At 48.2% G+C, this 27,647-nt stretch overlaps 2 protein-coding genes and 1 long non-coding RNA gene across 24 annotated transcripts in view; 2 read left to right on the top strand and 1 right to left on the bottom strand.

Annotated features, from left to right (window-relative positions):
- Positions 1-452: 452 nt before the first annotated feature.
- Positions 453-27,647, bottom strand: part of LOC129737458 (uncharacterized) — a 142,462-nt gene continuing 115,267 nt past the window's right edge. For 9 of the 21 annotated variants that reach the window (XR_008735344.1, XR_008735343.1, XR_008735346.1 and 6 more), the window contains 2 exons: positions 18,010-26,439; positions 12,090-17,875 (listed from right to left, as the gene is read on the bottom strand). Coding sequence is in view for 4 of the 21 variants with exons in the window: in XM_055727909.1 (XP_055583884.1) it covers positions 18,093-18,195 (103 nt within the window). In the remaining 17 variants the exon portion in view is untranslated. Of the gene's footprint in view, positions 2,585-12,089; positions 17,876-18,009; positions 26,440-27,647 lie in introns of those variants that run through there. The other 12 variants (XM_055727911.1, XM_055727913.1, XM_055727917.1 and 9 more) reach the window with 9 other exon arrangements.
- LOC106631667 (uncharacterized) lies at positions 2,580-8,587 on the top strand. 2 transcript variants are annotated; one of them, XM_027816396.2, is made up of 7 exons: positions 2,580-3,091; positions 5,152-5,229; positions 5,364-5,660; positions 7,117-7,416; positions 7,754-7,855; positions 8,262-8,356; positions 8,387-8,587. In XM_027816396.2, the coding sequence occupies exons 1-6, from the start codon at positions 3,061-3,063 to the stop codon at positions 8,273-8,275; spliced, it is 822 nt and encodes a 273-aa protein (XP_027672197.1). In that variant the 5' UTR covers positions 2,580-3,060; the 3' UTR covers positions 8,276-8,356; positions 8,387-8,587. The 2 variants fall into 2 exon arrangements, with proteins under 2 accessions (XP_027672197.1, XP_027672200.1); XM_027816399.2 differs by lacking the exon at positions 5,364-5,660.
- Positions 11,332-20,204, top strand: LOC129737463 (uncharacterized). Its single transcript, XR_008735355.1, has 2 exons — positions 11,332-12,083; positions 18,063-20,204. It is a non-coding gene; the product is annotated as an uncharacterized LOC129737463 (long non-coding RNA).

The raw sequence follows: 27,647 nt of genomic DNA, 5'->3' as shown, positions 1-27,647 counted from the left end.
CCATGAGGGTCACTAATCCATTCTTCCGCCCTAGAGGCAGCTCTGTCCCATGAGGCATTTCAAGTTGGGGCAAGTATGACTCATCTTGTGGCCATCTAGGCAGGGTCTGAAAAGTGATTGTCCATGTTTTATGTCTTATTGTGTGGTCGGTGTTGGTCTATATGGGAAAAATCAGAGTGTTCTTCCATCAAATATGACTACTATAAATAAGAACATTATGCTCTTATTTCACTCATTTTACTTTGGATCATTTAAAAATGTTTTGCTTTTTGAACATTTTCATCACCTTACTCTAGTGGTGGGTTAGTCTTGGCTAGGAGCCAAACTCTCACCCAGCTGCTCACTCACTCCCCCTCAGTGGGATGGGGGAGAAAAATAAAAGAACACAAATGAAGAAGCTCATGAGTTGAGATAAATATGGGGGGGGGGGGGGGGGGGGGGGGGGCGGGGATGTGATTACTTAGCAATTCCTGTCATGGGAAAAACAGACTCTGCTTGGGGAAAATTGACTGACTTTATTGCCAGTTAAAATACATGCATAATTATTGGTTGGGGCAAAGTAACATTAAAACAAAACCTTTCCTCCCGGTTCCCCATGCTTAACTTGACTCCAGACTCTTCTACTCATCCCAAAGTGGTACAGGGAAATGGGGCTGAGGGGTTAGGGTCAGTATGTAGCGATTTCTCTCTGACACTCCTTCTTCTCACACTTTTCCTCTGCTCTGCTGTGGCTCTCTGTGGGCAGGATATCCATCTGTTCCACTGTGGGTCCTCCATGGGCTGCAGGGGGTCCCTGATCCTCCATGGAGCACTTCTACAGCCTCTTACTCTGACCTTCTTGTCCCCTCTCTCATTGCTCACTCTTCTTGGCATTTTCTGCCCCTTCTGAAATATTTTTGCCCAGGCAAAGCTCCCTGCTTCACACACCATGCACTCCCACCCACACAGACACAGAGATATAGGAAAGACATTGAGCAGCTGGAGCTAGCTCAGCGGCCACGGCTCTGTGGGGAAGGTGCAGGAGCATCCACCACCTGGGGAGAGGCAGGAGAAGGCTCTGGGGATCAAAGCAGACCACCAGGACCTTCTTTGTCCTGGGATGTGGCAGGAGGATGAGAAAGAGCATGGCCCACAGTGGAGAGAAAAGATCTGGCAATGTCCCTCCAGGCCATGAGCCTGCTGCTGACCCATCAGGGGCTGAGGAAGAACTGACTAAAGAATAGGACTGTTAGTTATGTATTGTGGTTGTTCTGCCAGCCACATTGCTATGTTCACCTCTGGAAAAAAAAAAAAAAAAAAAAACCAAACTAAAAAAAACCAAACCCCTAACATAAACTGTGCTCAATTTGGTCAGACGACCAGTCACTCTCACAAAAGCTGCTGAAGACCAGGACAAGTTCAGCCAAGAATTTCTGAGCGCTTTTCCCTGCTGCAGTTTTCTCAGAGGTCTCCCCCTGTGCCAGCAGTGGTTGTATTTGCTGGAATTTGCAAGGTGCCTGCCCTTTGATGTCTGTGGGGCTCAGCATCCCTTGAGCATGGTTATTCGTTGCTGAAAGAGCCACAACTAGTGCCGATGGAGAAGGTGGCAGGGCTGACAGTTTGCAGTGGTGAATCTTCCCTTGCATATCTAACTGACAGCCCTGGTCTCCATCCATCCCATTGCCGCCTGCATGTGCAGCTGCTGCTGCACCTACCCGTTGCTGCTGCTGGCGACCTGTATCTGTCAGAGGAGGAGAAGTAAGCAGCAAGGGCAAAGGAGGATCACATCAGAGGACACAAAGTGAGGCAGGGGAAAGGTGATGTGAGGCTAGTGAGCACGAGGCACCCACTTTAGGGAGGAGCGCTTCTGGTCCTAGGATGCTCTTCCACTGGGAATTCCTTCAATGCCTGCACCACACCTGAGCCCCCAAAATACTGAGCGATGCTCAGCATCATCCTCTGAAACCGTGCCATGCACATAGGATGGTGGCAGCTCAGATTGGTGATACCTCCTCATTCCTACCCTGAGCCTCTGAATGTGCAAGATGGGAGCTAACACCACACTGCCAAGGTCTAGGACACAAGGAGGGCCTCCTACAAGGCTTTTCAGATACTGACAGTACACTTGCTGCAAGCCAGGTGGGTTACCAAAAACTCCACCATAAAGGTGGCACAAGTGGTTACGCTTCAGCCCTGGTTAGTTAAAGTGGTGTTTGATCTCAGGATTACCTGGATCACATCTTTGCTCCAAAGGTGCCTCACTGGTGGCCTCCTCTCTGTCTCAGTGGAGGAGGAAACAAGGAAGAAGAAAAGGCTTGTTTCTCTTATCCTTTGCTTTGAAAATCCAAACCAGCGTTTTATCTGGATGTTGATGTATATTAAGATGGGGCCTCCAGTCCTCTGCAGCTTCCGAATCATCCAAAAACGGCCCCTATACAGCTGCTGGTGCCACTCCACTACTGATGCAATGCAAGGGGAAGTTGTGGAAACCATCTTCGTGCTACTTCTCAGCAGATGTCACTTCCCAGCCACTTTGCTGCCAGTCACTAGAACATAGACATTTCTAGTCTTGGCACATTTGGCTTGATCACAGGCATGATGGTAACTAGGGAAAAACAGAAAGGGAAGGCTGGATCCTGTGGTCTGGGAAATGGGGAGAATAATAAAAACCTTGCTGCTGCTGACCCTTTTTGTCACTTGCTATAAAGAAGACCCCTAAGGCAAGAGAGAGTAGAAAATGGCCACCATCAGTCCCCCAGTTCAAGGGAGGGATGAAGTGGACTATGGTTCATGGGGCAAAAAGACAGTCCAAAGGTGACCTAGAGCATTTGGGGTGGAACGTATCTCTGAAAAGATAATGACAATACAAAGACATGCAACATACAGGGTGTAGCTTCCCTGAGCTCCCAGATCTGTGGGTAGTGGCTTCTGCTTCATTATGCAGCACTTCCTCTCCCTACCCCTCTGACCACCCAGCTTGGGTTAGACAGATGGAGAAGGCAGGACAGAGCCACCAGGCAGCACGCTCCTCTCCTGGACAGCCTGGCACAGAGCCCTGAGCACACCGTGGATTGTGCTGCCATGACCGTCTACCTCCTTGTGATACTCCTCAGTGAGTCTCTCTGCCTCCACTCTGCCTTCTCACTCCCCCATGGATATGTTTACTTCTCCTTTTTCCTTTTCTCTCAGCTCTTACCCTCTCTGTTCTCCATTCTTGTCCTTTCTTTCACCTCTAGCCCTTCTGCTGCCTTACATCCCTCTCAAGTCCTTTCTTTTGCTGCTGTTGTCTCTGCTTTCTCCCTCTCTCCTTTCTGGCTTTCAATTCAGTCTTCCCTCCTGTCTTTTATGGTCCTCTATAAAAACCTGTTCCTCTGCCTCCTCTCTCCTGTCCTCTCCTCTCCTCTCCTCTCCTCTCCTCTCCTCTCCTCTCCTCTCCTCTCCTCTCCTCTCCTCTCCTCTCCTCTCCTCTCAGCTGGATAACACTATTCTCTGAATATGAAGAACAGTTTGTTGAAAACTCATTGTTGTGGTGATGCTGGACAGGATCCCAATATGTGGTCTTTTCAGCAAGTGATTCTAGCTGTTAAATATCAGTACCGCTACTTTCTTTCATTTTCTCTGGTGTAGATTATTTCGAAATCAGGTCTGATCAGCTGTTCTGCTTCCTTATTTTTCTCTGTTTTCTGGCATGAGAATCAGACTGGGACTTGTTTGTCCCTGGCCTGGGGTGAAACAAAGTTCTGTTCTAAGATCTGTTTCAGGTCAAAACTGTGCTCCAGGGCTTTTAATGCTTAGGCCTGCTTCCGTCCCATCTCTGTTCAGCACTAATTTTTCATCATCACCAGTGGGGGCTAAAAAGAAGGGGCACGCACCTGCACGCAACCTCTTCCTGCATGCATCTCACCGTGTTACAAAGGACACTACATTCAAGTGCTCTGGGTGGGGGAGACGCTTTTCAGCAGAAGACAGCCAATTAGATCTGTTGCCTCACACCCGCAGCAGCAAAACCCATGTCACCCAATGGCATCCTACATCTTCCTTCATACTTCACCTAGCTCTTGTCCTGGGTCTGGCTGGTTGCAGTTAGTTTGCCTCATAGCAGCCTGCAACGGTGCCCGTTTGGATTTGTGACTAAAAGAGTGTTGGTAACACACCAGAGCTTTGGCTATGGCTAACAACATTTGCATGGTGTCAAGGTCTTCTTGAATGGGTTCTTGAGAAGCTTAGGGGTGGGAAGAAGCTGGGAGGGAACAGAACCAGAATGGCTGACCCCAACTGACCAAAGAGATATTCCATGCCCTATAAAGTCATGCTCATCAATAAAACCAGAGGGAAAAGAGGCTTGGGACAGGCAGCCATCGTTCGGGCTCTGGCTGGGTGTCCCTGCAGTTGTGGGGGGTGATGAGTGATTGCCTTTGCATCACTTGATATCTTCCTCTTTCCATTACTTCTTTAACTTCTTTGAATCCAAACCCACAAGTTCTCTTACTGCTGCTCTTCTGATCCTTTATTCCCATTGTGCTGGGGGCAGGGGGAGTGTGTGGTTGTGTGGGGCTGATCTGCCAGCCAGAACGAGCCCACCACAGCTCCCTGGGCCCTCCTCACCTCTAATGCAAGCAACAACCCCCACCTCATTGCTAGTCATAACAAGATTCCTTGCCTGTAGCCTCATTTTTGATGCCATTAGACCTTGAGCTCATCCTGTTCTTCACCTCATCTCCATACGTACCTTCTTCCCTGCTAGGACCCATGACATCTCCTGTCCTTCCTAACCCAATAAGAACTCCAGCAGTTCCATTTCTTTAAGTTTCAAGATGTCATTTGCTAGTGCTGATATCAATCAATTCTTTGCAATCACCAGATCTCTTCTAACAGAAGAAATAATCTCTTACAACATGTGCTGTATGTAGCTAAAAGATAAGTTCAGGGGCATGATGAGTTTTGTAATTTTTTTTTCCATGCATAGCCTCATTGGCTTGTGAAATTGTTTTCTCAGGTTTTCTCAGTGATCAGTCTAGGCATTCCATGTCATCTTGGCACAAAAAGGAATGATGATCTGTACAGAATCCATGGTATTGTGGAGGGGCCATGATCTTGCCTGATGGCCAGAAGGGCTAGGTCTTCATAGGGTAGTGTCTGTGTAAGTGATATCTTTTCTCTCTTTTTTTGCAGCCTCCCCTCTCTTGTCATTTCAATGGCCCTCTCTCACAGCTCTCCTCCACTTGCTGCCATTGGCTATGTCCTCTGCAGGTAAGTGCAGCTTGACCTCTCACAAGATTCTCTCCAGCTGGACTCAGACAAGGCGAGGTTGAGTTGTGTTTTTTTAAAAAGGAGGGAAAAGGAAAGTTCCCTACCATCCTCCAAATCCTTTCTTTCTTCCCCAGACCTGCTGCCGGTCCCTACCCTCTCCACAGACCCCAGTTATCATTTCTATTATGAAGGGGAACATCTTGCTATCATATGCTCAGCTGCAACACAAAGGAAAATAGGCGGATTTCGGTTCTTCAATCAAAGCGGGGAGCAAATCGACCTAAGAGCACCATACCCCCTCCCGTTTGCCTGGCTCCAGCTCAAGGCTTCAACAGCATCAGCTGGGACATACACGTGCATGTACTTTGTGGAGGACTCTGGGCAAGAAATTCCTTCCAACAGGAGCCTTCCTCTCTCAATTAAGGTCCAGAGTAGGTTGGTTTTGTCTCTATGGCTTGCCCAGGGGCTGCACGGCTCCCTTTAAAGCATCATCTTCTCCCATGGCCCTATCACTTGGTTGCCAATGTACAGATGAAGTAGCTCCAGCTTACTGTCATAAAATCACAGAATTATTTGGGTTGAAAAAGACCTTTGATATCATAAAGTCCAACTGTTAACCCAGGACTACCAAGTCCAACAGTAAACCATATTGCTAAATTTTTTTATTACTTCCAGGGATGATGAATCCACCACCACCTCAGGCAGCTTGTTCAAGTGCTTCATCACCCTTTCAGTGAAAAAAAAATTCGTAGCATGCAATCTAAACCTCCCCAGGTGTAACTTGAGGCTGTATCCTCTTGTCCAGTTGCTAGTTATTAGGGAGACCAACCCCCACCTGCCTACTACCTCCTTTCAAGTAGTTGTAGAGGACTAAGATATCCCCTGAGTCTCTTCTCCAGACTAAACAACCCTAGTTCCCTCAGCCGCTCCTTGTAAGACTTGTTCTCTAGACCCTTCACCAGCTTCATTGGCCTTCTCTGGACACGCTCCAACATCTCAACATCCCTCTTGAAGTGAGGGGCCCAAAACTGAACACAGGGTTCAAGGTGTGGCCTCATCAGTGCCAATTACAGGAGGACAATCACTGCCCTTGTCCTGCTGGCCACACTTTCGAATACAAACCAGGATGCTTTTGACCTTCATGGCCACCTGGGCATACTGCTGGCTCATCTTCAGCTGGCCATCAACCAGCACCACCAGGTCCTTTTCCATCAGGCAGCTTTCTAGCCGCTCCTCCCCAAGCCTGTAGCGTTGTGTAGGGTTATTGTGACCCAAGTGCAGGACCCAGCTCTTCTCCTTGTTGAACCTCATACACCTGTCTTCGGCCCATCAATCCAGCCTGTCTAGATCCCTCAGCAGAGCCTTCCTCACAAGCTCCTTTTCTGCTCCTGCATTTCTCTGAGAAAGCAGGAATTAGTCGGCCGAACAGCTGTGTCACCTCTAAGAGGTCTTCCAGCAGTGAGCCTCCCCAAGCCTTTCATCTGGGTTTGGGGTGTATTACACACCTTCCTACTGTGGGCATGTAAAAATACTTCTTTTCTACACTTCAGTGAAGAGAAAGAAACTGCATAAGCTGCTCTGAGCTCTTAACACTGTGTTGCGTGGGTCTTTTCTCCTCTGCCCATGGTTCAAGAAGGGCATAGAAAAGAGAGCCACAAGTGACCCCCCAGAAGCTTTTTGATCGTCCAGGGCTCTGTATTTGAATGGAAAATAACCAGAAGAATAACACATCTTTTGTAAATTCTTAGGTAAGACTAGCTTATAACACTGGGAAAAATCGTGGGGCTTGCGCACAGGTCCTGATGCCAATAGACAGCCAATTGCTTGGGTTATGTTTTGATAAGGTTTTTGTTTCTTTTCCCCCACCCCCCCACCCCCCACCCCCAGCTGCTCCCGTGGCCCCAACTTTATCCCTGGATCCTCAGCAGCAAGTCTATATATCCGGGAACAGTGTCAAGCTCCTCTGCTCCATCCCCTCATCTCCAGATAACGTTAGGGAAGTCCAGTACTATGCAGACTTTGGATTTGCAGTCTCCATCCCAGTATCAAATGTGAAAAACTACAGCTACGATCTCAAAATCACAGGAGAGGATGTCTCTGGGTCTTACAGTTGTGCCTACTTTGTAATGAAGTCTATGCGTCCTGTTCGATCCGAAAGGAGCCGCTGGATCAATGTTAATGTGAAAAGTGAGTTTTCAAACCCTTCCTCACTACAGCGTCAAGTAACTAGTGACTCATCATGAGTTAATTCACTCCCTGTGTGCTTGCCTATGAAGTCATCCATGAGTCTCACCTCCATCCCTTCCTGTCCTAGGATCATCCATCTGTCTGCCTCAGTCTCTCTATTCATCACTAAATGAGCTCACTGCCATGCCTGCCTGAGTTTTTAAGCACCAAAATAAGGAGGGGTAATGGAGAAATAGATCTCAGTGAAAAAACTGTCACATCACTTTGTCTGGCTTTTTTTTGGGCAGTGAAAGGTTGTGTTGTGCTAAGCCTAAAGTCACTGTTGATTCCTATCCAGGCTATAAAATCGGCTGGATTCGAGAGATCATTGTTGGGGGTTCATTCTTTACCATCAATGGCCTCATCTTTTTCTTCTCCCACTGCCTGATGAAGAGAACAGGTAAATATTTCCGTTTCATTAGGACATTTAGAATTTTTAAATCCTGGGACTTCCTTTTATTTTACAGAAAATGACCCGGTTTGACTGTTATTCCATCTTGTTTTCCAAAGAAAAGGAAGCAAACATTTTATTCAAAGCTGTTTTGGTAGATTATTATGGAGAAAGAATTTGAAAAATGATTGCTTCTCAATATTGGTTGAGTTACCATCCTTGGAAGTACTTAAAAAGGGTGCAGAAGTGACACTTAGGGACATTGTTTAGTGATAGATCTTAGTGATAGATTTAGTAGTGTTAGGTTTACGGTTGGACTCAATGATTTTAAAAGCCTTCTCCAACCTAAAAGATTCTATGATACTGTGATTCTCACCCTGCTTCCTCCTCTGATGCCCAAATCTATCTCCTTTAGGGGTCCAACACTGAAGAGAAGCCATTTCTGATGCTGCTGCTTCCCTCATTTGTGGATCTGGAAGAGGGATTCTGAAGGAGAAGGAGAAGGAGAAGGAGAAGGAGAAGGAGAAGGAGAAGGAGAAGAAGGAGAATTCCCTAAAGGTTCTGCTCTATTAGCTAAGGCAATCTACTCCCTCGGGCCCCACCTGATTCCTCATTGTCTGCCTCAGAGTCCCCAAGAGGCAGAAGTGGTGCATGTTCAGCTGGCAATTGTTTTGACTTACCCATTCCTCACCTTCCAACCCACCTTGGGTCTATTCAAATAAAGCTGGATGTTGTGTCTGAGTCTTGTGGGTTTCATTGAGAGATGCACATTTCCATGGTTCTTCCCAAAATGTATGCTTGTGTTTGTATGTGAGTGTGTGTCCTCTGCTCCAACTCACTCCCAATCCCACCACATTTCCATCACACTCCGTCCTTACTTCCATCTGAAATTCAGCCTCCTTTGGTGAAACACTGCAGCTCAGCCTTTAATCTCTGGACTGTGCAATCTGGTAGAAGGATAAGGGGTCAGAGAGAAGAACACAAGCCCAGAGCAGCTCCTTACCCCTCTGGCTTGCCTGTGTTTGCTGTCCAGGTCCCATCTAATATCTAATATCTGTACAGTTGATACCTTATGGTTTGCATCTGTAGAAGGCTGATGTCTTGGGGAGAGAAACATGGGCAGGAGGGGTAAGATGAGGGGTCACCTCTACATGGTAAATCACGCTGGAGGTCAGGCCACTTCATCCAGCATCTACTCCCAAAGAAAATATACAGCCTGACCCAGCACAGGGGCATACCAGAGGCCAAAACCATCATGCTCCTGAGTGAGAGGGTGGAAATTGGGTGAGAGCTCTGCAGCCTGCTTGCACAAGGATTCCCCTCTCAATGCTGGCTTACACCATACAGTGGACGTCAGTTCAGATGCTCAGAATTGTAGGAAGCTTCAGGCACACACCACCTCCTCCCTGGATCGACATGGTGTAAATGAGGCCTGCCCAATGGTTCTGAATTCCTTTTTACAAGGAGACACAACCTGCTGTGTGGCAAGATGTTTTTCTAGGATTAGAAGCTGGGACAGGATGCAGGTAGAGTCCAGACTCTGTGTTTTCCCAATGACCATTGCAGAGAAGCACCAGTGATAGATAAAGCCCTTCAGCCTTTGCCTTTTCCACCACTCTCCCCATTTGCTCTTTTCACTAAGTAACAAGTGCTGGCAGAACACCTTGGGTTAAAAGAAAATTCTCCTTTAACAATGAAGCTGTTCAGAGTGTGGGAACATTTTGCTGTGTCCTCTCTTTCATCATGCCCCATGGAGGGACACAATAGGGCACACCTGGTGTGCCTAGGAGACAAAAAGGCATAAAGACACTCTCTTTACCATTTTCCCGGAGTTTGACATTCAGGAGTGGCTGGACCTGGAGTGACAAGAGCTTCAAGTTTTGCCCACTCACCAACCTTCCAATTCATCCGTCCATCCACCAGAACATCCACCCACCTATTAATCCATATATCAGATACCCGCTTCTGCCCTGTCAGCTACTCAGAGACACATGACATCACTAGCAGTTGCAGAAGTGAAGGGCTTGATCTTGACCAATCAGATAAATAGAGAAATATGACATCACAGCCACACGCACAAGCCAGGGGCCTGATCCTGCCCTGTCAGCTACTGAGAGATCAGAAGCATCTGCAAAAGGCAGGGGAAGGGAAGGGAAAAGGGAAGGGAAAAGGGAAGGGAAGGGAAGGGAAGGGAAGGGAAGGGAAGGGAAGGGAAGGGAAGGGAAGGGAAGGGAAGGGAAGGGAAGGGAAGGGAAGGGAAGGGAAGGGAAGGGAAGGGAAGGGAAGGGAAGGGAAGGGAAGGGAAGGGAAGGGAAGGGAAGGGAAGGGAAGGGAAGGGAAGGGAAGGGAAGGGAAGGGAAGGGAAGGGAAGGGAAGGGAAGGGAAGGGAAGGGAAGGGAAGGGAAGGGAAGGGAAGGGAAGGGAAGGGAAGGGAAGGGAAGGGAAGGGAAGGGAAGGGAAGGGAAGGGAAGGGAAGGGAAGGGAAGGGAAGAAGAGGTGGTTCTCAGTCTGCCCTTGTAGCCATGTGAAGGACACCACAAAAGTTTTAACAAAGCCTTTGTGCAAGTAACATCTGATCTGTGCTACAGCAAGGCTTACAGGTGGCTGACTCTTTCTACGGAGGGTGTTCTTGATATGACAAATGCTACTCTGCTTCTTGATTTTACTTTATAGCTCAACAGGCTCTATGCATACTTTCAGGTGGGCTTTGGGTGCAGGATGCGCAGCTTCTGACATGAAATCATTGCATTCATGTGTAGAACAGTTACTGTGTGTAGAACAGAAGTACCAGATAGTGTTTCTAGACATGCCTCGTCATGTTGAATCCTCTTTTTGTCTTAGAACTGAAGAAAGAAGAAGAAAAGGTGTTTGATCTAAACGCTTTGGATGCCAATCACTTTGAAAGCTGTTACGGGGCAGAGTTAGAGGACATTTGGTAACCTTTACATCTGCTTAGTGCTTGAATCAGTACAGTTAATGTGACATATGTGGTTTGGGTTTTTCCCCAAAATGTCTGTGAAGGTCTGTGCAGGGAAATCCTCCTGGGCACCTGTTCAGAGAATGGTGAGAACTGTTGTGTTTTAGTATGCTTATGCTGCACTCATGATTGTTAAGAGCTTGCAGAATTAGGTTGTCTGTTTTGTCTGCATGCCTGTTTAAGGGCAGTAGCAAAGATTGTATCTCAGCAAACAGAACCTTTTCTGGGATTATTTAGTGTCCAGAGGGGAGCTGTGTAAATTTTTTCAGGATTATGTGAGCTGTCTTGGAATAAAACTTGGTCATGGCTTTGCCTTCTTGCTTCTGCTGCAGGCTTTGCATCCTTATGGGAGCAAAGACCAGACACCTATCACTCACACAAACAACGGGTGTCATTCAGTGTTTCTTATTCTTTCTACCTGCAAATTTGTATAAGAATGGATTTGTGATGGTCCACAGGTTCTGGACAATCCTTTGCTATTATTGTCTCTGTAGTAACTTAGTCCCACCTGTCAAGTTGCATCCTTCCCCAGAGATGTTTCCATCTTGAGGGATTCGTGATTCCAGCCTTCAAGTTTTTGTTTTGTCCAGCATAACACGGAACCAAGAAAGACAATTGTTTTTTTCTGGTGACCGAGATGTTGTCCAGAGGTAGAAGAACAATGAAGAAAGTTTGCCATTAACAATCCCTCAAATGTTTGCAGTCTTGCCCAAAAAACAGTGGAAGGGAGGAACAGAAACAGGCAGATGCTTTGTTCATATGGGTAAGTTCCAAGCTGCTCAGAACTGTGGGACACTGATGTCGTTTCTGTAGCAAATTTCTTTGCCGAGGATTGACTTGGCTGTCTGAATGGACAGCTAAAGCCCTCTTCAGACTTAAACGCTGCATTAAAACAGCTTGCATCCTTGTGCCAAAATCTCAAAAAGTACATCAGGAAGCTCAGGCTCCTTCAGGAGCATCAGACCACCTTTCAGCGTCCAGTCTCTGATGTTTGCTTTGTTGATTTGTTGAAATAAGATCCACTAGGGATTTGAGTCTTGAGCTGGAGTGTCTATCGCTGTAAAGATGGGAAGACGATGCTTGTGATTTTGCAGGTGCTGTAATACTTGTGACTATGTCAGAGAAGCATACAGGTGATGAGGCTGGGCCTTCAAGAACCTGGATAGCATAAAGCAGTGCAAGAGGGAAGGATTTAGCCATAAAATGCAAGAGCAGAAGAATGAGGGCTGCCAAGTGCACCGTTTCTTAGAAGGCAGCAAGGTGAGAGACAGGTTGTGCCAAGAGCCTGTTGCATGGTGGTGACAAGTGTGAGAAGGCACAGTTGGGGCATTCCACTCCTCTTCCAGCTTTAGGTGTTCTCAGGACTATAATAACACCTGTGGTCAGCAAGGTACTTGTGCCTGTAGAGGGGTCTGTAGGAGAGTCAGGAAAAGCGGTAGGAACAGGCTAATGCTCTGTGTCATGGTGTGGGCTGGTAGGAAGCGTGCTGACTGGAGAAGCTTAGCTTTTTCTACCATCTATCTAGCGAGTCTTTTTACTGAGGTTTCTGGAGGAGGAGAAGCAGCTTCTTTGAGGTTAGATTGTCCCAGCTGCCCTTCTAGTCTCAAAACAGAGACCACCAGTGGGTGTTGGAGATAACAGTAACCAACAACTTGTCAGCAGAGGTGCTGGAGGGAGTGAAATGTTCCCTTCCTTAGAAAACCAGTGGAAGCAAGACTATTTGAGTTGTCAAGGCTGAAGATGCTCGAAGAAGTGAGTTTTGCAAATGGTGTATGAAAATGTAGTACAAGACACACCAGATGACTATGTAACTACCCTGTCATTTGGCAGGTTACCGAGCTCAAAACACTTGGACATGCAGGTTACATACCCAAGTACATTCTAGCAATCAAGCCCAGGCTAATTTTTTTTTAATTCAAAATCTGGAGGGTTTTTTACATCTTTGTGTACTATTCTTGGAGACCACATTCTTTATTTCTGGGAAAACAAACAAACAAACCCAAAACCAAACCAAAAACACCCTTTCACTCATGAAGCCAGGCATCATGATTTGAGCATCATCATGGGTGCTGAACCATTACAGGACCCTTTGTCACAAAGTGTGATGAGCAGGAAAGATTCAAAGGGGAGTGCTGTGGGTAGCAAGGGTCCAAGGGTGGGTGTCAATCGGGAAATTTCTGTGGGCCAATGTTAAGCACTTGGACTTTTGTACATCTCCAGTCTCATTAGGTCTGCAGTTAACATTAGCAATAGGTTTGCACAGACATCAAAGGTGTAATGTAGCACATGAGCTTGATGCATTGAAATCTTCCAGGGGAGGGTGTGCATGACTGCTAATAAGTGTCAGGGAGGACTGGCATCTAATATCCATATCCTTTTCATATTCCAGGCTAAAATCTTAACAACCTTTGTCTTTCGGGGGATTTTTTTTGTTGTTTTTTTGTTGTTTTTTTGGAGGGAGGGGGCATTGTGGTAGGCTTAGTGCTTTATTTTTGAACGCAGCTTGTTTTCATGGATGTATATATAGGACCACTGTTTTTTATTGCATTAAGGGTTTTCTTACCCTGCTGGCTCACCCTCTCAGTTACTTTCTCCACTCCTTTTCTGTGATACATTTTGTATTTACTACAGCAGCAGTTAGTTCCCTCCCAGTAGACTTAAATCCTTCTTCCCATTTTTATGTCCACTAAAATACTCTGCATAAAACAGTTATTGTCAACATCGGTATGTGATTATGGCTTTCCACATGACTGCCTGTGAGGATGAGGGGAAATTCATATTTCTTTTAGGACAATATCTGCTGGTATTTTTACCTATGAAAATGAGTTGCTTATTGTCTATCTTATTTAAACAAAAATTTGAAAATCCAACTGCTGGTATGACTGCTTTATTTATATAGATTCAGGCCTTTTAATGAAAGATTACTGTCTCCTGCAGGTAGCTGGAAATTTCCACTTTGCACTGGGAAAAAGTTTCCAACAGTCTCATGTACATGGTAAAGTATTTTCTTTTCCTGCTTATTGCGACCCTTAGCTTCCAAGTGTTTCTGACCATTTCCTTTGAACATCTTTGCATTGCTATCTGTAATGACAACAGCACTCCTTCAGGGGGGAGGAAATTGATGAAATTTTGTTAGAGGGGTTTAGAACCATCATGAACGAATAGAAAAGTGTTCTCTGAAGGTGCTGCCACATGGGTGTGCGAGAACATGGAGGAGAATGTGTCTGGGCAGTCTCTTAGCATCACTTGTTCTACAAAACTTTGCTGCCCTGCTGTAAAACAACCTCAAGCACAGTGTTCAGTCCAGGACCCGAATATCAGTATCTCTGGAAGCGATGTTTTGGAGAAAAGCTCTTGAGAATTTTAAAGCAATTCAGAACTTTCAGAGTAAAATTTAAGTTGTGAAGGACTTCCTCAAGTATCTATAAATACTCAGTGGCCAGAATGACAGTGGTAGTTTACAGAATCATAGAATGGTTTGTGTTGGAAGGGACCTTTAAAGTCCCCCTAGTCCAGCCCCCCTGCAGGAAGCAGGGGCATCTTCAAATAGATCAGGCTGCTTACAGCCCTGTACAACCTGACCTTGAATGTTTCCAGGCATGGGGCATCTGCCACCTCTCTGGGCAACCTCTACCAGTGTTTCACCACCCTCATCATAAAAAATTTCTTCTCTGTATCTAGTCTGAATCTACCCTCTTTTAGTTTAAAACCACTAAGCCTCGTCTTGTTGCTATAGGCCCCACTAAAATGTTTGTACCCATCTTTCTTATAAGCCCCCTTTGAGTACTGAAAAGCCACTAAAGTCTTCCCAGAGCCTCTTCTCTGGGCTGAACAACCCCAGCTTTCTCAGCCTCTCTTAGGAGAGGTGCTCCAGCCCTCTGATCATTTTTGTGGCTCTCCTCTGGACCTGCTCCAACAGGTCCATGTCTTACCCTTGCCAAGGACTCCAGAGCAGGATGCAGTACTCCAGGTGGGGTCTCATGAGAGCAGAGGGGCAGAATCGCTTCCCTTGACATGCTTTGTTTGAGGCAGCCCAGGACATGGTTAGCTTTCTGACCTGTGAGCACACGTTGCTGGCTCGTGTCCATTTTTTCATCCACCAGTACCCCCAAGTCCTTCTCTGCAGGACTTCTCTCAACCCCTTCATCCCCCAGCCTGTATTGACACAGGGAGGTTGCCCCGAACCAGATGCAGGACCTTGCCCTTGGCCTTGACCCCTCATGAGGTCTCATGGGCCCACTTCTCAAGCTGACCACTGGGGGAAAATGTTTTGGAAAGCCATAACTCCAATTATGTTAAAATGGGTCATGCACAATGTAACTAGTGTAACAGGTTAGTTAATGACTGGTCTTTCTCAAGGGGTGCCCTTGAATTTCTCTGGTGCTGCTCTGTAAGATTTGTTAGCCTTGCTAGTACTCAGGTCACACTTCAGGTGCTGAGGAATGTGACCACCCAAGCGTTAAAGCTGATAACCGCCATCATCCTGTGCAGGGTTGTAGGAGAGCAGCTACCGGGAGGAGCATCCCTGTCCTTCCCTGTGCATTGCTTGCACGGTGCCAGCACAAGCATTCCTGCAGCTGTGTGATTAACCTTACTTTGGAGCTGCTCTGACTGGAAGAACAGCCTCACATAAAGCAGTACTTAACATTTCAGCCTGCTGCGTGCATTCTCTGATATGGCTCATGTCCAAAGGTAGGGTGGGACAGGAATGGGCCATCAACATAAAGATGGGGGGACAGACTGTTTTATTCCTTTGACAGTAAGTCCAGTTTAAATGCAGATCCACCAGAACCAAGTGCTCTGTAGAACTTTGTTATTTGCTGAAGGTTACCCTGCTGGTGTCTGTGCAAAAGGCAGCAGGGCTTGATACTTCACCGACAGCTAAGACACGGCTTAAGTGCAGATAATACTGCAACATGAGACAGGGTGTTGCTGGTAACCGTTAAGAAAAATGGCATAGCATAATCCCAAGGCCCCTTCTCCCTTCTTTCCTTTCCCTGGCCACCATTTCACATGTATTTCTAAATTTTTAGAAGGAATTCTTTTTTTAAAGCCAATGGAGTTCCTTGATGCATTTGCCAGCACAGGCACGCAAACCACTGTGCTAGTGGCAGTGACAGGTCTGCACACTTGTCAGAGACAGCAACAAGAATATCTGAAACCTGTGCAGCTCTGAGCTCTTTGTAATGCAGAGCCATTGCCTTAATTCCAGTGACTGCAGCCTTTGTTTCTAAGCATTGAACATTTTAACTGTGAAATGGAAGGGCCTCACCCTAGATCAGAGCATCAGGAGGAGCATATTTTAGGCTTAGCATTTCCTTTTTCTAACTGTATGTTCTCTGTTCTGCATGCATATCTCTTTGGGTTTAGTAAGGGTTTCATATAAGTGCAGGTAAAGCTTCTGGTGTTTTATTGAAAGATGTTAATGGAAAAAAAACCTGAATTCACAGCACACTCATGTTGAATAAATGTTTTAAAGGAAAGGCTAGCTCTGGCCAGTTCTTTAGTGTTGTGGCCGGTCTTGTGCTAGGCTGTGTATCAGAAACCCTTCAAGGGAGCAGCATTCCTGATCTTTGTTAATAATGGAGCAGCATTTGGTGATCTGACTCCACCAGCTCCTAAATAACAGCCCACAGTTTTTGAAGGGTGGTTTTTTTTGCAAAGACAAAAGTTGAGGTCTGGCTTCTTGACCAGTGGCAAAATGCACCATGGCCTCTGGCTGCTTTAAGACAATTGTGTGACTTTGGACGAACCTGGTAAAAGCAATACTGAAATCAAGTTGTAAGTTATATTTTCATCCTGAGACTGATGCTTCTGGCATTACATAAAGTAATTTCAGTAGCCAACCAAAAGATATCAGCTGCCTCCCATTGCCCCTGATTTCCAGCTCCCTTTGGGGGGGTGTGGGGCTGCCGGTATTGTCACATTGCTGTAAGCAGGAAGGGTAGAGGGAGGACAGGCCAAACACCCCAAACCCTGGCACTGGTGATAGTCACCTTGGTACTACCAGTTGTTTGCAAATATCCTGCTCAGACTCTACCCGCAAAGACTTTTTCTTTCCCTGGGCAGCTGTAACAAGGCTGATTGATAGGCAGAGCCACTGAGAGTTGCTAAGATGATGATAATTTCTTTAGGGCACTTGCATGTGATATTAAGTCTTGCACTTTGCTCAATTGTTAGTTTAGATCTGTTGTGCCTCTGTGTTTTACAGTAGTTAGAGGAGTTATGTGTATCAGGTGGTGACAGAGATAACAGTGATTTTTTCCTTCCTTGCCCCTGGGGTCTTTGCCCCTGGGGGTTTTTGCTGTAGATTAAGAACACATTCAGATGAAGACCAAAATACCTAACATCAAATTAAAGATACTTTCATTCACTCTGGCAGTGGCTAGTCTATGTCAGGAGGGGAACTGCAGCAGTTTTATCTATCACATGCCCTACTGCAAGCAAGAGAGAAACCCTGGTGATTTTCTTGCCATTTTACATCTCAATGGAAATGAGAGGAGCTCCCTTATAAGCTAGAATAAGGTAAACATATATGCTTGTTATCACAGTGTGAACTATATTGTTAAACTGTTCTTCTATTACAGTTCACAATCTACAGAGCTTCAAACTTGATAATGTAAGTGTTCCCTTGGTCTGTTTTCCTTCTGGATTTCCCTCTCTTTGCCACACTGAGATCCTAATGTACTAATCCCAGATGGATTTGGCTTTATGAGTCTGAACAGAACCTAGCACCTGCTTTCACACGGGGCTGTGAAGGATGTTCTGGGACATCTACATGTTGCTTGGCAAGCCTGTTCCCCTCTTCGCGAGACTGCCTTGCTCATTAGCTGTGCTCCCCAGTTTCCAAAGGCTGATATTTTCACAGCTGCTTCTGGATGTGGGAGGAAAGCAGATGATGCCCATACCAGCGCCACCGAGGCAGCTGACAGCATGGTGCTCCTATGGCAGGGAGAGGAGTGGGTGCAACAGCCTGCGCTGTAGGTGGCAGGGAGGGCACCAGCATCTGGGTAGTTTCCAACAGGAAAAGGAGAAAGTCCACATCCTGGAATCTCCCATGAATAAAAAAAAGAAGAGCAAATGCTTCAGAGTTTACTGTTAGGACATGCAGAGTAAGAGAGGACCTGTCCCTGTTCCAGAGCCACACTCAGAAAAATATACAAATAATTAACTTTAAGCTCCTGACCTTGTCCCTCAGATGCTGTGCAGTTGTTTGAGTTATTACTGTTTCCATTTCAGATCAATATGACGCACTACATCAAACATCTCTCATTTAGAAGGGATTGTCCAGGCATTGTGAATCCTCTGGATGGGACAGATGTCACTGCACACCAAGGTAAAAGCCAGCTGAGAGAAATCTCTTTTTAGGTGTCTGTATTCATAAGTGTTAGAATAGGACAGAAATTAAGTTCCCAGTCCTAAACAGGTTTTTTGAAACACAAGTGATGTTCTGAGTACACAAGATAAGACATTTGGAATTAATAGATGGCCCTGACCGCTCTTATGTTACCGTTCCATCATTCTTTGCTTGGTGTTAATTTGAGAATGGAACTGCCTGAACCTTGCTGCTGTAAAGATCAGCTGTCTTGTCTGGCTTTGTAGACCCTACTGTAAAAACCCTATTGCACTATCCATGTTCATCCAGTTCTGCCCCCTGCCCCCGCCCCCCAAAAATGATGCTGGAGATACTGCATTCTGTTTGCCTCCAGGAATAATGTACTGTATTGTCATGAGACCTGGAATGAATTGAATTTGCCATCAAACATGTTTCCTAGCAAGACCATCTAGCTTTTTTAAATTTTCCTAAAGATGTCTCTGAATGTGGTGATGCTGTATGCCAGACCTGTGAAAATGTGCTGAATCTCACACACCTTCCCTCCATCTGTTCTGGGCAATGTGGTGAGACCTAGCACTTGCGATGTGCTTACTTGTACCATGGAACGTTGCAGTTGCTCCAGATTGCTGCTCTTGTGAAAAATGCAAGTTGATGTTTCAGCAAAAAAAATGTTTGGAGTTTTAATTGATTTTTAAATTGGATTGTGTTTTTCACTTACCCTCTGTTTGTATTTTGAAACAAACTCCATCCACTGTGTGTTTTGGTAAAGCATTTAGAAGAAGAATTAAATTATTTAAACTAACCCTGGTACTGCAGAATTGGAAATTATAATTTAAAAACATACCTGCATTGTGGCAAAATACGTAGATACAATAATCATGGTGGGTTTGGTTTTTTTCTTTTTAATGATCTACACTAGTGAGTAAAGTGCTTGGTATGTGAAACTATATTAGGAGTCATTTGAAAATACTGAGGAAAAATAAAATATTGTGGAGGCAATATTGAGGCAAAACTCATCACTCTTAAATCTCAGCTCTGGATTTGTTGTGGTATTGACTCTAAACCTGGTCCAAGCAGTTGGTCCAACACTGCACAGTGAGCGTGACAAGCACAGGATCAGATGCAGAGAGAAAGCTATTTTGAACTTGATTACAAACCAGGGAATATAAAAACCTGTGTTTTTTTCAACTGAGAAGAGCAGCAGTTTGAAGTGTCTGTAAGAAGTCTGATTAATCTCCAAGCTAGAATACTGAAAAAAATGGGTTTGTAAAAAAACCCAAACATTTGAAACAAGGATACTTAATAAATCCATCAGGTCAGGATCATACAGTACCATTACAATGTGAGGAAAGTGATATAGTATCTATATGTTACATAAGGAACAAAAAGCAACATGAACAGCTTCAGCCACCCCGCAGAGCACACAGCTTTGTAACTAAATTTGAAAGAATAATCAGGAAGGGGAAGATAAATGGAAATAATGCAGCAAGAGTTTAACCTGTACTTGAACAATTACCAGCTAATCACTTGTCTATGGTAAGAAAGCCAATTACTTCTAAATCTCAGAAAAGCATTGAGGAGTGTTGCACAGAGCACTGCTCAGCATCTAGAGAAAATAAGAGGGAAAGTGAAGGGGCAGGTCAGTGCAAGACTGGTACTGAGTGTGGGAAACTGGATACAATGGAGAAGAGAAACAGAAGACACAGAGAAATGGAGATTCTACCTGGAGAGGTAGAAAAATCAATGGTGCTAATAGTTAAGTAACACAGGCTTCTGCTGTAAAATGGGAGCTTACGAGTAGGAGAGATCTGGTGACTTTAATAGACTGAAAGGCAAAGTGACTGCTGTGGTTTAACCCCAGCTGGCAACCATGCACTACACAGCCAGCCGCTCACTCCCCCTCACTCACAGGGATGGGGAGGAGAATCTGAAAGGAATGTAAAACTCAAGGGTTGAGATAAGAACAATTTAATAATTTAAACAGAATAAATAGGTAAGAACAATGATAACAATAATAATAACAAAACAGAAAGGTGGGGGAAAAAGGGTAAAGCAAAAGCATGGGCAGGCAGGTGTCCAGCCATCCCCAGGGCAGCAGGGCTCCATCATGCATAACGGTTACTCGAGAAGACAAATGCCATAAGGCCAGATGTCCCCCCCTTCCTTCTTCTTCCCCCAGTTTATATACTCAGTACGACATCATATGGTATGGAATACCTCTTTGGCTAGCTTGGGTCACCTGTCCTGGCTGTGTCCCCTCCCTATTCCCATGCCCCCCCAGCCCTCTCACTGGCAGGGCCCAAGGAACTGAGAAGTCCTTGACTTAGTATAAACATCACCCAGCGACAACTAAAAACATCAGTGTGCTATCAACATTGATCTCACATCAAAGCCAAAACAAAGCACTGCACTAGCTACTAAGAAGAAAATTAACTCCATCCCAGCTGAAACCAAGACAGTGACCAACAGCCATGGAAAAGCTCAGTCTGATTCAAGGATGTTCCTGTTTGAAACTGTGAAAAAGACATCCTGCTAACCCTGTTCTGGAAGATAAAACCTCCTTTGGGGAGCTCAGTCTCCAGGGTTTGCCATCCTGTTCTGCAGGGTGGGGCTGAGAAAGATTGTACTATCTTCTCGAAGCAGTAAGGGCTCAAAAAGTAAAGCAGATGTTAATAATAGGTTCACAGTCAAAGTTTGTTAGTGTAACATCATTTCAACTGTACTTGAATCTGTCATCTTCTGACAGCATGCTTGATTTTTTTTTTCTTTCTTTCTTTTCTTTGACACAATTTTAAAAATATTTCCTTACTCAAATGGCAGAAAGGGAAGATATTCTTCTCTCCCTGCCCAAAGAACAACCGTGAGCCTCTCCCAGAAACCATTAGTGGATGAAAATACCAGCTCCACCATGTGGACAGACGTGTTTGAGTGGCTGCCGTCACCACCACCGCTGTCATCCGGTGGCTTTGCAGCTGCTGCAGGGACACATACAGCAGCTCATGGGCTCCGCACCCACCTCCAGCCCCCCCATCTCCCCTCTGTCTCTCCCAGCCAGCGCGGGCAGAGCCACGCCCTCCCTGTGTCCAGTTAAATGCAGCATTCCTGGTGCCGCGGGACCCCGGCAGCCGCAGGTGCCCAGCTGCTGGGACCGGCACAAGAAGCGCTGACAGGTGGTTCCCGGGTCCCTGAGCCCAGGCGTGTGGCAGCGCTGGTGAGGGAAAACCAAACCCCCGCTCCCACCGCAGTGACCGCGCCGCGACAGCAGGGGGCAGCAGAGACCGCGTGCCACCTCACGGGCACGCACCCCCGAGTCGAGCAGCGGCGGGGCGCGGCGCCACGGCGACAAACACCAATGGGTTCTGCCGGCGGCTCACCCAGCACCGCGGCGGGGCGGCGAGTAAGAGCGTTACCTTTTCTACTACCGAAACGGCAAAGACCCCCACCAAGCCCGTCGGAGTCCGGACGCTGCGCTGCGTACGCGGTAACCGCCGGCAGCAGTCCCGGACCTGCCGGCCGAAACGCGCACGCGTCCTGCGGGGCCCAGCGCCGCCACCATCGCGCCAGAACAGCAGCGCGCGTCACGGGGCGGGCTGCAGCGTGAGGAGCGCGCACTGCGTCCGTCAGCCCCGCCCCACCGCCGCCACCGCCTCATCACGTGTCGGGCGGAGGGAGCCAATCACCTCGCAGGAGGCGCGCACTAACGGGGCACGCACGCGGCCCTCGCCCGACGGTCCGCAGCGCGGCCCAGCGCTAGGGCCGCTGCAGTCCCCGGAGCACCATGCGGGGCCGGCAGCCACCCCCCCCAGCGCGGTAACATGACTGCGCTGAAGAGCACAACGCCTCAGCCCCTGCACCTGCTGTTCTGCACAGGGTCAGGGGCTGACAGAGAGATCCAAGCGCAGTGAGGCCACATAGGCCATCTGGCAGGCAGTGGAAGGAGACAACAGCCCAAGGCAGCCTGCGTGCCTCTGGCCTGTGGGGACCAGATGTGGGCAGCCACCACTGCTGGGGCTGTAGTGTGCAGGCAGGAGCTGCCATCCCTCAGTGCCACACTTTTTGAAGGCAATGGCTGCAGCGCACATGGCAGCAGGGTATGCCTGCATGGGGCTGGGCCAGTGCCGGGGGGCAGTGGCAAGGCCGAGGTTGCACCCGCCACATGCAAAGTGCAGCAGAGTGTGCTGCTCCAATGCCCTGCCGGGAGCCCCATGCCCTGCACACGGGAAGCCCTCGCTGTGGCCGCAGGGTGCTCCTATCACAGGCTCACACAGTGGGTGAGGCAGGAAGGGATCTCTGGAGGTCGTCTTGTCCAGCCCCCTGCTCAAGCAGGTACACTTAATGGCACTTGGTGTGCTACACTGCTCAGGACCACATTGGGCTGGTATTTGCATTATTTCCAAGGAGGGTGGGTCCACAGCCTCCCTGGGCAACCAGTGCCAGTGCTCAGGTACCCTCACAGTGAAAAAATGTTTCCTGATGTTCAGACAGTTCCGGGCCTCCTGTGTTTCAGTTTCCTCTGCCTCTGATCCTGCCACTGGGCACAACTGAAAAGAGCCTGGCTGGCTCCTCTCTGCACCTCTGTCCGCTGACATTTATGTACATCGATGAGGTACCCTCCAAACCTTCTCTAGGCTAAGCAGTCCCAGCTCAATCAGCCTCTCCTCACAGGAGGGATGCTCCAGTCCCTTAATCATCCCTGCAGCCCTTTGTTGGACTTTGTCCAGTATGTCCCTGTCTCTCTTGCACTGGGGAGCCCAGAAGTGGACACAGTACTCCAGGAGTGACCTCAGTAGTGTTGAGCAGAGGGTAAGGAACACCTCCCTCGTTCTGCTGACACTGCTTTGCCTAATGCAGCTGAGGGTGCCCTCACATGCAAGGGCACATTGTTGGCACATGCTGCTTTCCAGCTGGGGGGCCATCAACATGTACTGGTGCATGGGGTTGTTCCTCACCAGGTACAGGACTTTGCAATTCCCCTTGCTGAACTTCATGAGGTTCCTGTCAGCCTGTTTCTCCGGCCTGCATGTGCAAAGCAGGCGCTGGAGGCTGTCGGTCTACCTGGGCTCAGGCTGCTGGCAGAAGGCCGGCCGGCCAGCCAGCCAGTCATAAAAAACCCTCCACCCCTCGGTCCTTGCATTTGCCCTTAGCATGCTTAGCCAAGATACTGGATGCCTCTCCATTTGAAAGACAGTGAGAGAAGGCAGTGAGAACAACAGATGAGGAGAAACAGTCTGGCCTTAACTCTCCTCAAATCACTGCTGCTCTGCTGTGGATGCCAGTTAGGATAAGATGAAGGTTTCACTGACCACCGGCTCTCAAAAACAGCTCACCTGCTGCGTAATGCTGGGCAAACCTTGTGCTCTTTGAAACACTGGTTATGACATTCAGTTTTTCTGTAATTTCCCCACTTTGCTTCAGTCACCATTCCCAGATTGGCAGTGAAGCTCACTGAGCAAAGCTTTAGCAGAAAGCCTTCCGTAGTTAACATTTGTTTACTCAACACACCTGTGGGAAGGAACTTAAAGATTCTGAACAACTCTCCCAAGACAGACCAGCTCTGGGCATTGCCAAGCTGTCTGAAAAACATGGCAAAGACCTCAAGGCACCCTGCCATGGCCCTAGGGAAACAAACAAAAGCTTCAGACACACAAGATGACCCCTGCACCAGCCCAAATGTGGCAGAGAACTGCAGTAGGAATTGCCCTGCAGACCCCCAGATGAGCTCCCACACACTAAGAACAGAGCTCAAAGGTGAGTAAAAGCCCCAGGGGCCCCTACAAACATCCCAGAGACCCTGACAAATTCCCAGAGAGAGATCACAGTACCTGCAGATCCACAGGTGTCCCCCCAGAGGTCCCTGGAACAGCCCAACAGAGATGATGAGCACTTCAGGAATCCCAGACTCCTTGGCAGCAAAAAGAGCCAAAGAAGACCTGGAAAAACCTGCTCTGCAGACCCCAAAACACCTCCACAGGCACACAGAGTCGGGGAAGAGCCCCCTGCACCATAAAGCATGTGAGCGCATGCATGTGCACACACAGACACGTCCTGCAAGCCCTGGCATAGCCCCAGTGAGGGAGCAGCTCTGCCTCGCAGCCAGCACAAAGACAGGCAAATACACCCACCCACAGACAGTTAACTTCTCCGCCTGTCTGGCAGATGGACGCCCATGATCAAGGGAAGAGGGATGAGTAGGGTACTGCAGGCATAACAGCCTCCTCCCTCACATGCAGACATTGGTGCATGCACACTCATCCATGAACACTGATACAGCTGACAACACAGACCAGCATGGAAAAAGGCGCTGGCCAGTAGTCCTGCACAAATGTGCAGACACTCCCCGCTCACCACCACGATGCACCCAGCAGTCCAGACACACACACAGAGCATCCTATCTCCTCCATACCTTGCTGCATTCCCCAGGAACCTCTCACCACATGTACAAGTAAATGCAAACCTGCGCCCAAGACCCCACTACAGACTCAAGCAGCTCAGCCCAGCCCACATCTCATCCACTGAACCACCTGCTCAGTTAACTCCAGTCACCCCTTGGAGCTTCCACTTGCAGCCTCCATCCTTCCTCACAGCCTGCCTGCACATTCCACACCTGAAGGCCTGATGATGTCCCACTAGAGCAGGTATGATTCTTCGAGAGAGTCAGCTAATGAATCCAGAAGCTGCTGTTGGTTTCAATGCACTTTCTTCTTCTTTCCTTCCCAGGCCAGGGCAAGTGGAAGTGCTGACAGGAGAGAGACTCTGACCACAGGCAGCCAGAGAAACATTGTAGAGAGCGCACTAGGTTGAGAGAAATCACACCTTACAGGGAAGCAAGACATTACACTCTGTCCCCTCTCCCTCTGACACCTTCACACCCAACAACACATACCAGCGCATCAGTGCTAGGGCACTGCAGAGCTGATGCAGTCATGTTGCAGGCAAGGAGGACCCCCAGACGGTTTGAGCATAGTGGGAAGTACATCAGCCTCCAGCAGAGCTTAAGGGAGTCAAACAGCCTGGGAGCCACCTGGCCGAGCCTCACTCTTCCTCCTGATGTAATCTAACATCAGCATTAACAGACAAAAAAAGTGAAGTCAAAGACAAGCTTGTGCTTGTCTTACTGCAATGGGAAAAGGAAATGCCAGTGAAACCTGAGGAGTGACCCGAGACTGCTGGGTCTCTGGATGGTCTGTGCCTCAGTCCCAAATGTGTCCGGCAATCCATCCTGTTATCTTGCAGCATGGGACCAAGGGCGCACAGGACCACATGGGTACCAAGAGGCTGACTCCAACCAGTGAAGGGAGAAAAAAAGACACTTGGAGTTGTGGGCTTTTGGGGGCAGGACAGTAGGGAGGCTGCAGTTGCTCCAAGTACTGCAGCATTGTTTACGGGTGGACATAAGGGCGATGAAGGCACGATTAGGGATGGGGAGGTTAGAGTGGGCTCCAGGGGTGCTGTCAGAAGCGTTGGTGGTCTTGGTTAGGCCTTAGGGGGAGTTTTGAGATTGCAAGAGGGGGTTGGGGCAGGTTTCGTGGTGGTTTTGAGGTCCAGAGACTCCCGAGGGGGGGGGGGGGGGGGGGGGTCTTGGGGCAGGTTTTAGTGACAGGGGGCTTTGAGGGCTGGTTTCTGTGGCACCTGCAGAGCAGACTGAGTTTGCAAGCAGCAGGTGAGGGTAGGGGCTATTTAAGGAGGGGTTCTAAGTGCTTGCAGGTGACAGTACTACCTGTGGCTGTAGTCCTGGGGGACCCCAGAAGCATTGTCTTCAAGGACATTGCAGGGGACCCCAGTGGACACAACAGGGACCTCATTGGAGATTAAAAGCTCACACCCCTTATTCCTTCAGACCCATCTCCCATTCCACTCCATGCATCTGTCACAAAACAGTTCTCACCAAGATCTACCCCTGCTCACTCCTCACTCGCCCAGCACACAGGGTGCTCCCCACACTGACATGCCTGGGCTGAACACAAGGACTTCATGCCAAATGCCCACTTGCAGGCCTGAGGCAGAACCTTGGGTTCAGCCATGGTATTTTCCCATTCCTTGTGCGTTATGCACTCTCAGACCTTCCTATAAGCAATGCCTAACCACCACTTCTTCAGCTGTTAATGACGTAAGTGCTGATAGCTTTTCCTCTCTCAAACGCTCCTTGTTCTTTCCTTTCCTGTTTGCTACCCCTTCTAAGCCCATTCTGTACTTACGTACTTAATTAGAAAAACGTCACTGAAATGCAAAAATCCAGCTACATTGCTTCACTTCCAGTTTTTTGGTCCTCAGAGGATTACCCTGCAAAAGAAAGAAATCCACCCAGACTGGGCTCACTGTTTCAGAGTCAGTTTGGGAGAACCAAGGCAGGGTTTGAGGACATACTAGGTGCTTTAGGGCAGGATTTGGCTGGTGCTCACTTTAGTTTGTGCCTGCATCTGTACATGGGTATGGGGGTGATCCCTGGCTGTCCATGCCTGCAGGCCTGGAGATCTGAAGGGAGGGGTAGCAGGAAGTGGGAAAGAGGAGGAAGAAAGAAAACAGGTAAGAAAAAGGAATGGTAGGGACAAGGGAAGTTGAACTTGTAAGATGGGGAAGAAGGGGGGAGAGAGAGAAATGGTGGAGGGCAAGTGTGAAGAAGGGAGAAGGAGAGAGATCAAAGGATTGCAGAAAAGATGAGGATGAGACGGGAGGGAAGCAAGGTCGGAAGTAAGAAATCGAGTGGGGAAAGTTGGGGAGAGGAAGGGAAGAGGGCACAACAGCAGGTGGGAAGTGAAGAGTGGGAAGAGGAGGCAGGGAGAGCGCGGGGAAATGAGCTACCAGGAGAAACCTGTGGGACCGAGGGCAGGGCACGGCTGTGGCTGCCCCCCACACTCCACAACACCGGGGGATGCGCAGGAGCACGGCGGTGCTGCGCAGAGCTGAGGCACTGCCAGCAGCGGGGGCGGCCTGTCCGGGGTGGGTCCCGCCCGCGCACCCCCAGCCTGTGCCTGCATGGGGCGGCCGGGGGCCCGGGGGGGCTGCCGGCGGAAGGAGCTGCCCTTTGCCTTGCTATAGAGGTCCTGGCGCGGTCTGCCAGGCTGCGCCCCACCCCCCCCGCCGCCTGGCTGCTCGCGGTTGTGCATCGCTACAGAAGAAAAGAACAACCCCTGTGAGAATTTTGGAGGGGAGGGGAGGGGCTGGGGTGGTCTTTGAACCATTTTAAGGGAAGATTTGTTCGAAGCTCGAAGATGATAATGTCGTTTGAGAATATCTTTGAGAAATCAGGATGGGATGTCGTAAGCAAACGCTCGCTGCATGCCTGAAGAAGCATAGATGGCTCTCAGTCTGGAACTTGGTGGGAGGTGCTAGGAAGGGTAAGGAAGCGAATAAATATAAATCGCTGATCTGAAGTCTGCAAGAGCCGCAGTGGAGCTGTGGCTGAGGGATGCGAGAGCTCTGAAGGCAGGAAGGGACTTTACTTCCAGGCTGGTCTTCTGGTGCTTTGAGGTACAAGGGTGAAAGGTTTT

Source organism: Falco cherrug, chromosome 16 (assembly GCF_023634085.1).
Source record: "Falco cherrug isolate bFalChe1 chromosome 16, bFalChe1.pri, whole genome shotgun sequence".
NCBI lineage: Eukaryota > Metazoa > Chordata > Aves > Falconiformes > Falconidae > Falco > Falco cherrug.
Note: the sequence above shows the minus strand (reverse complement) of the source record. Positions and strands in the feature narration are given on the sequence as shown.

Excerpts from the sequence above, each read along its gene's own strand:
- LOC106631667 (XM_027816396.2), top strand. The coding sequence starts at position 3,061 with ATGACCGTCTACCTCCTTGTGATACTCCTCA. Across the intron at positions 5,230-5,363 it reads ATTGGCTATGTCCTCTGCAG|ACCTGCTGCCGGTCCCTACC; the intron begins GTAAGTGCAGCT and ends TTTCTTCCCCAG. Across the intron at positions 7,417-7,753 it reads GATCAATGTTAATGTGAAAA|GCTATAAAATCGGCTGGATT; the intron begins GTGAGTTTTCAA and ends ATTCCTATCCAG.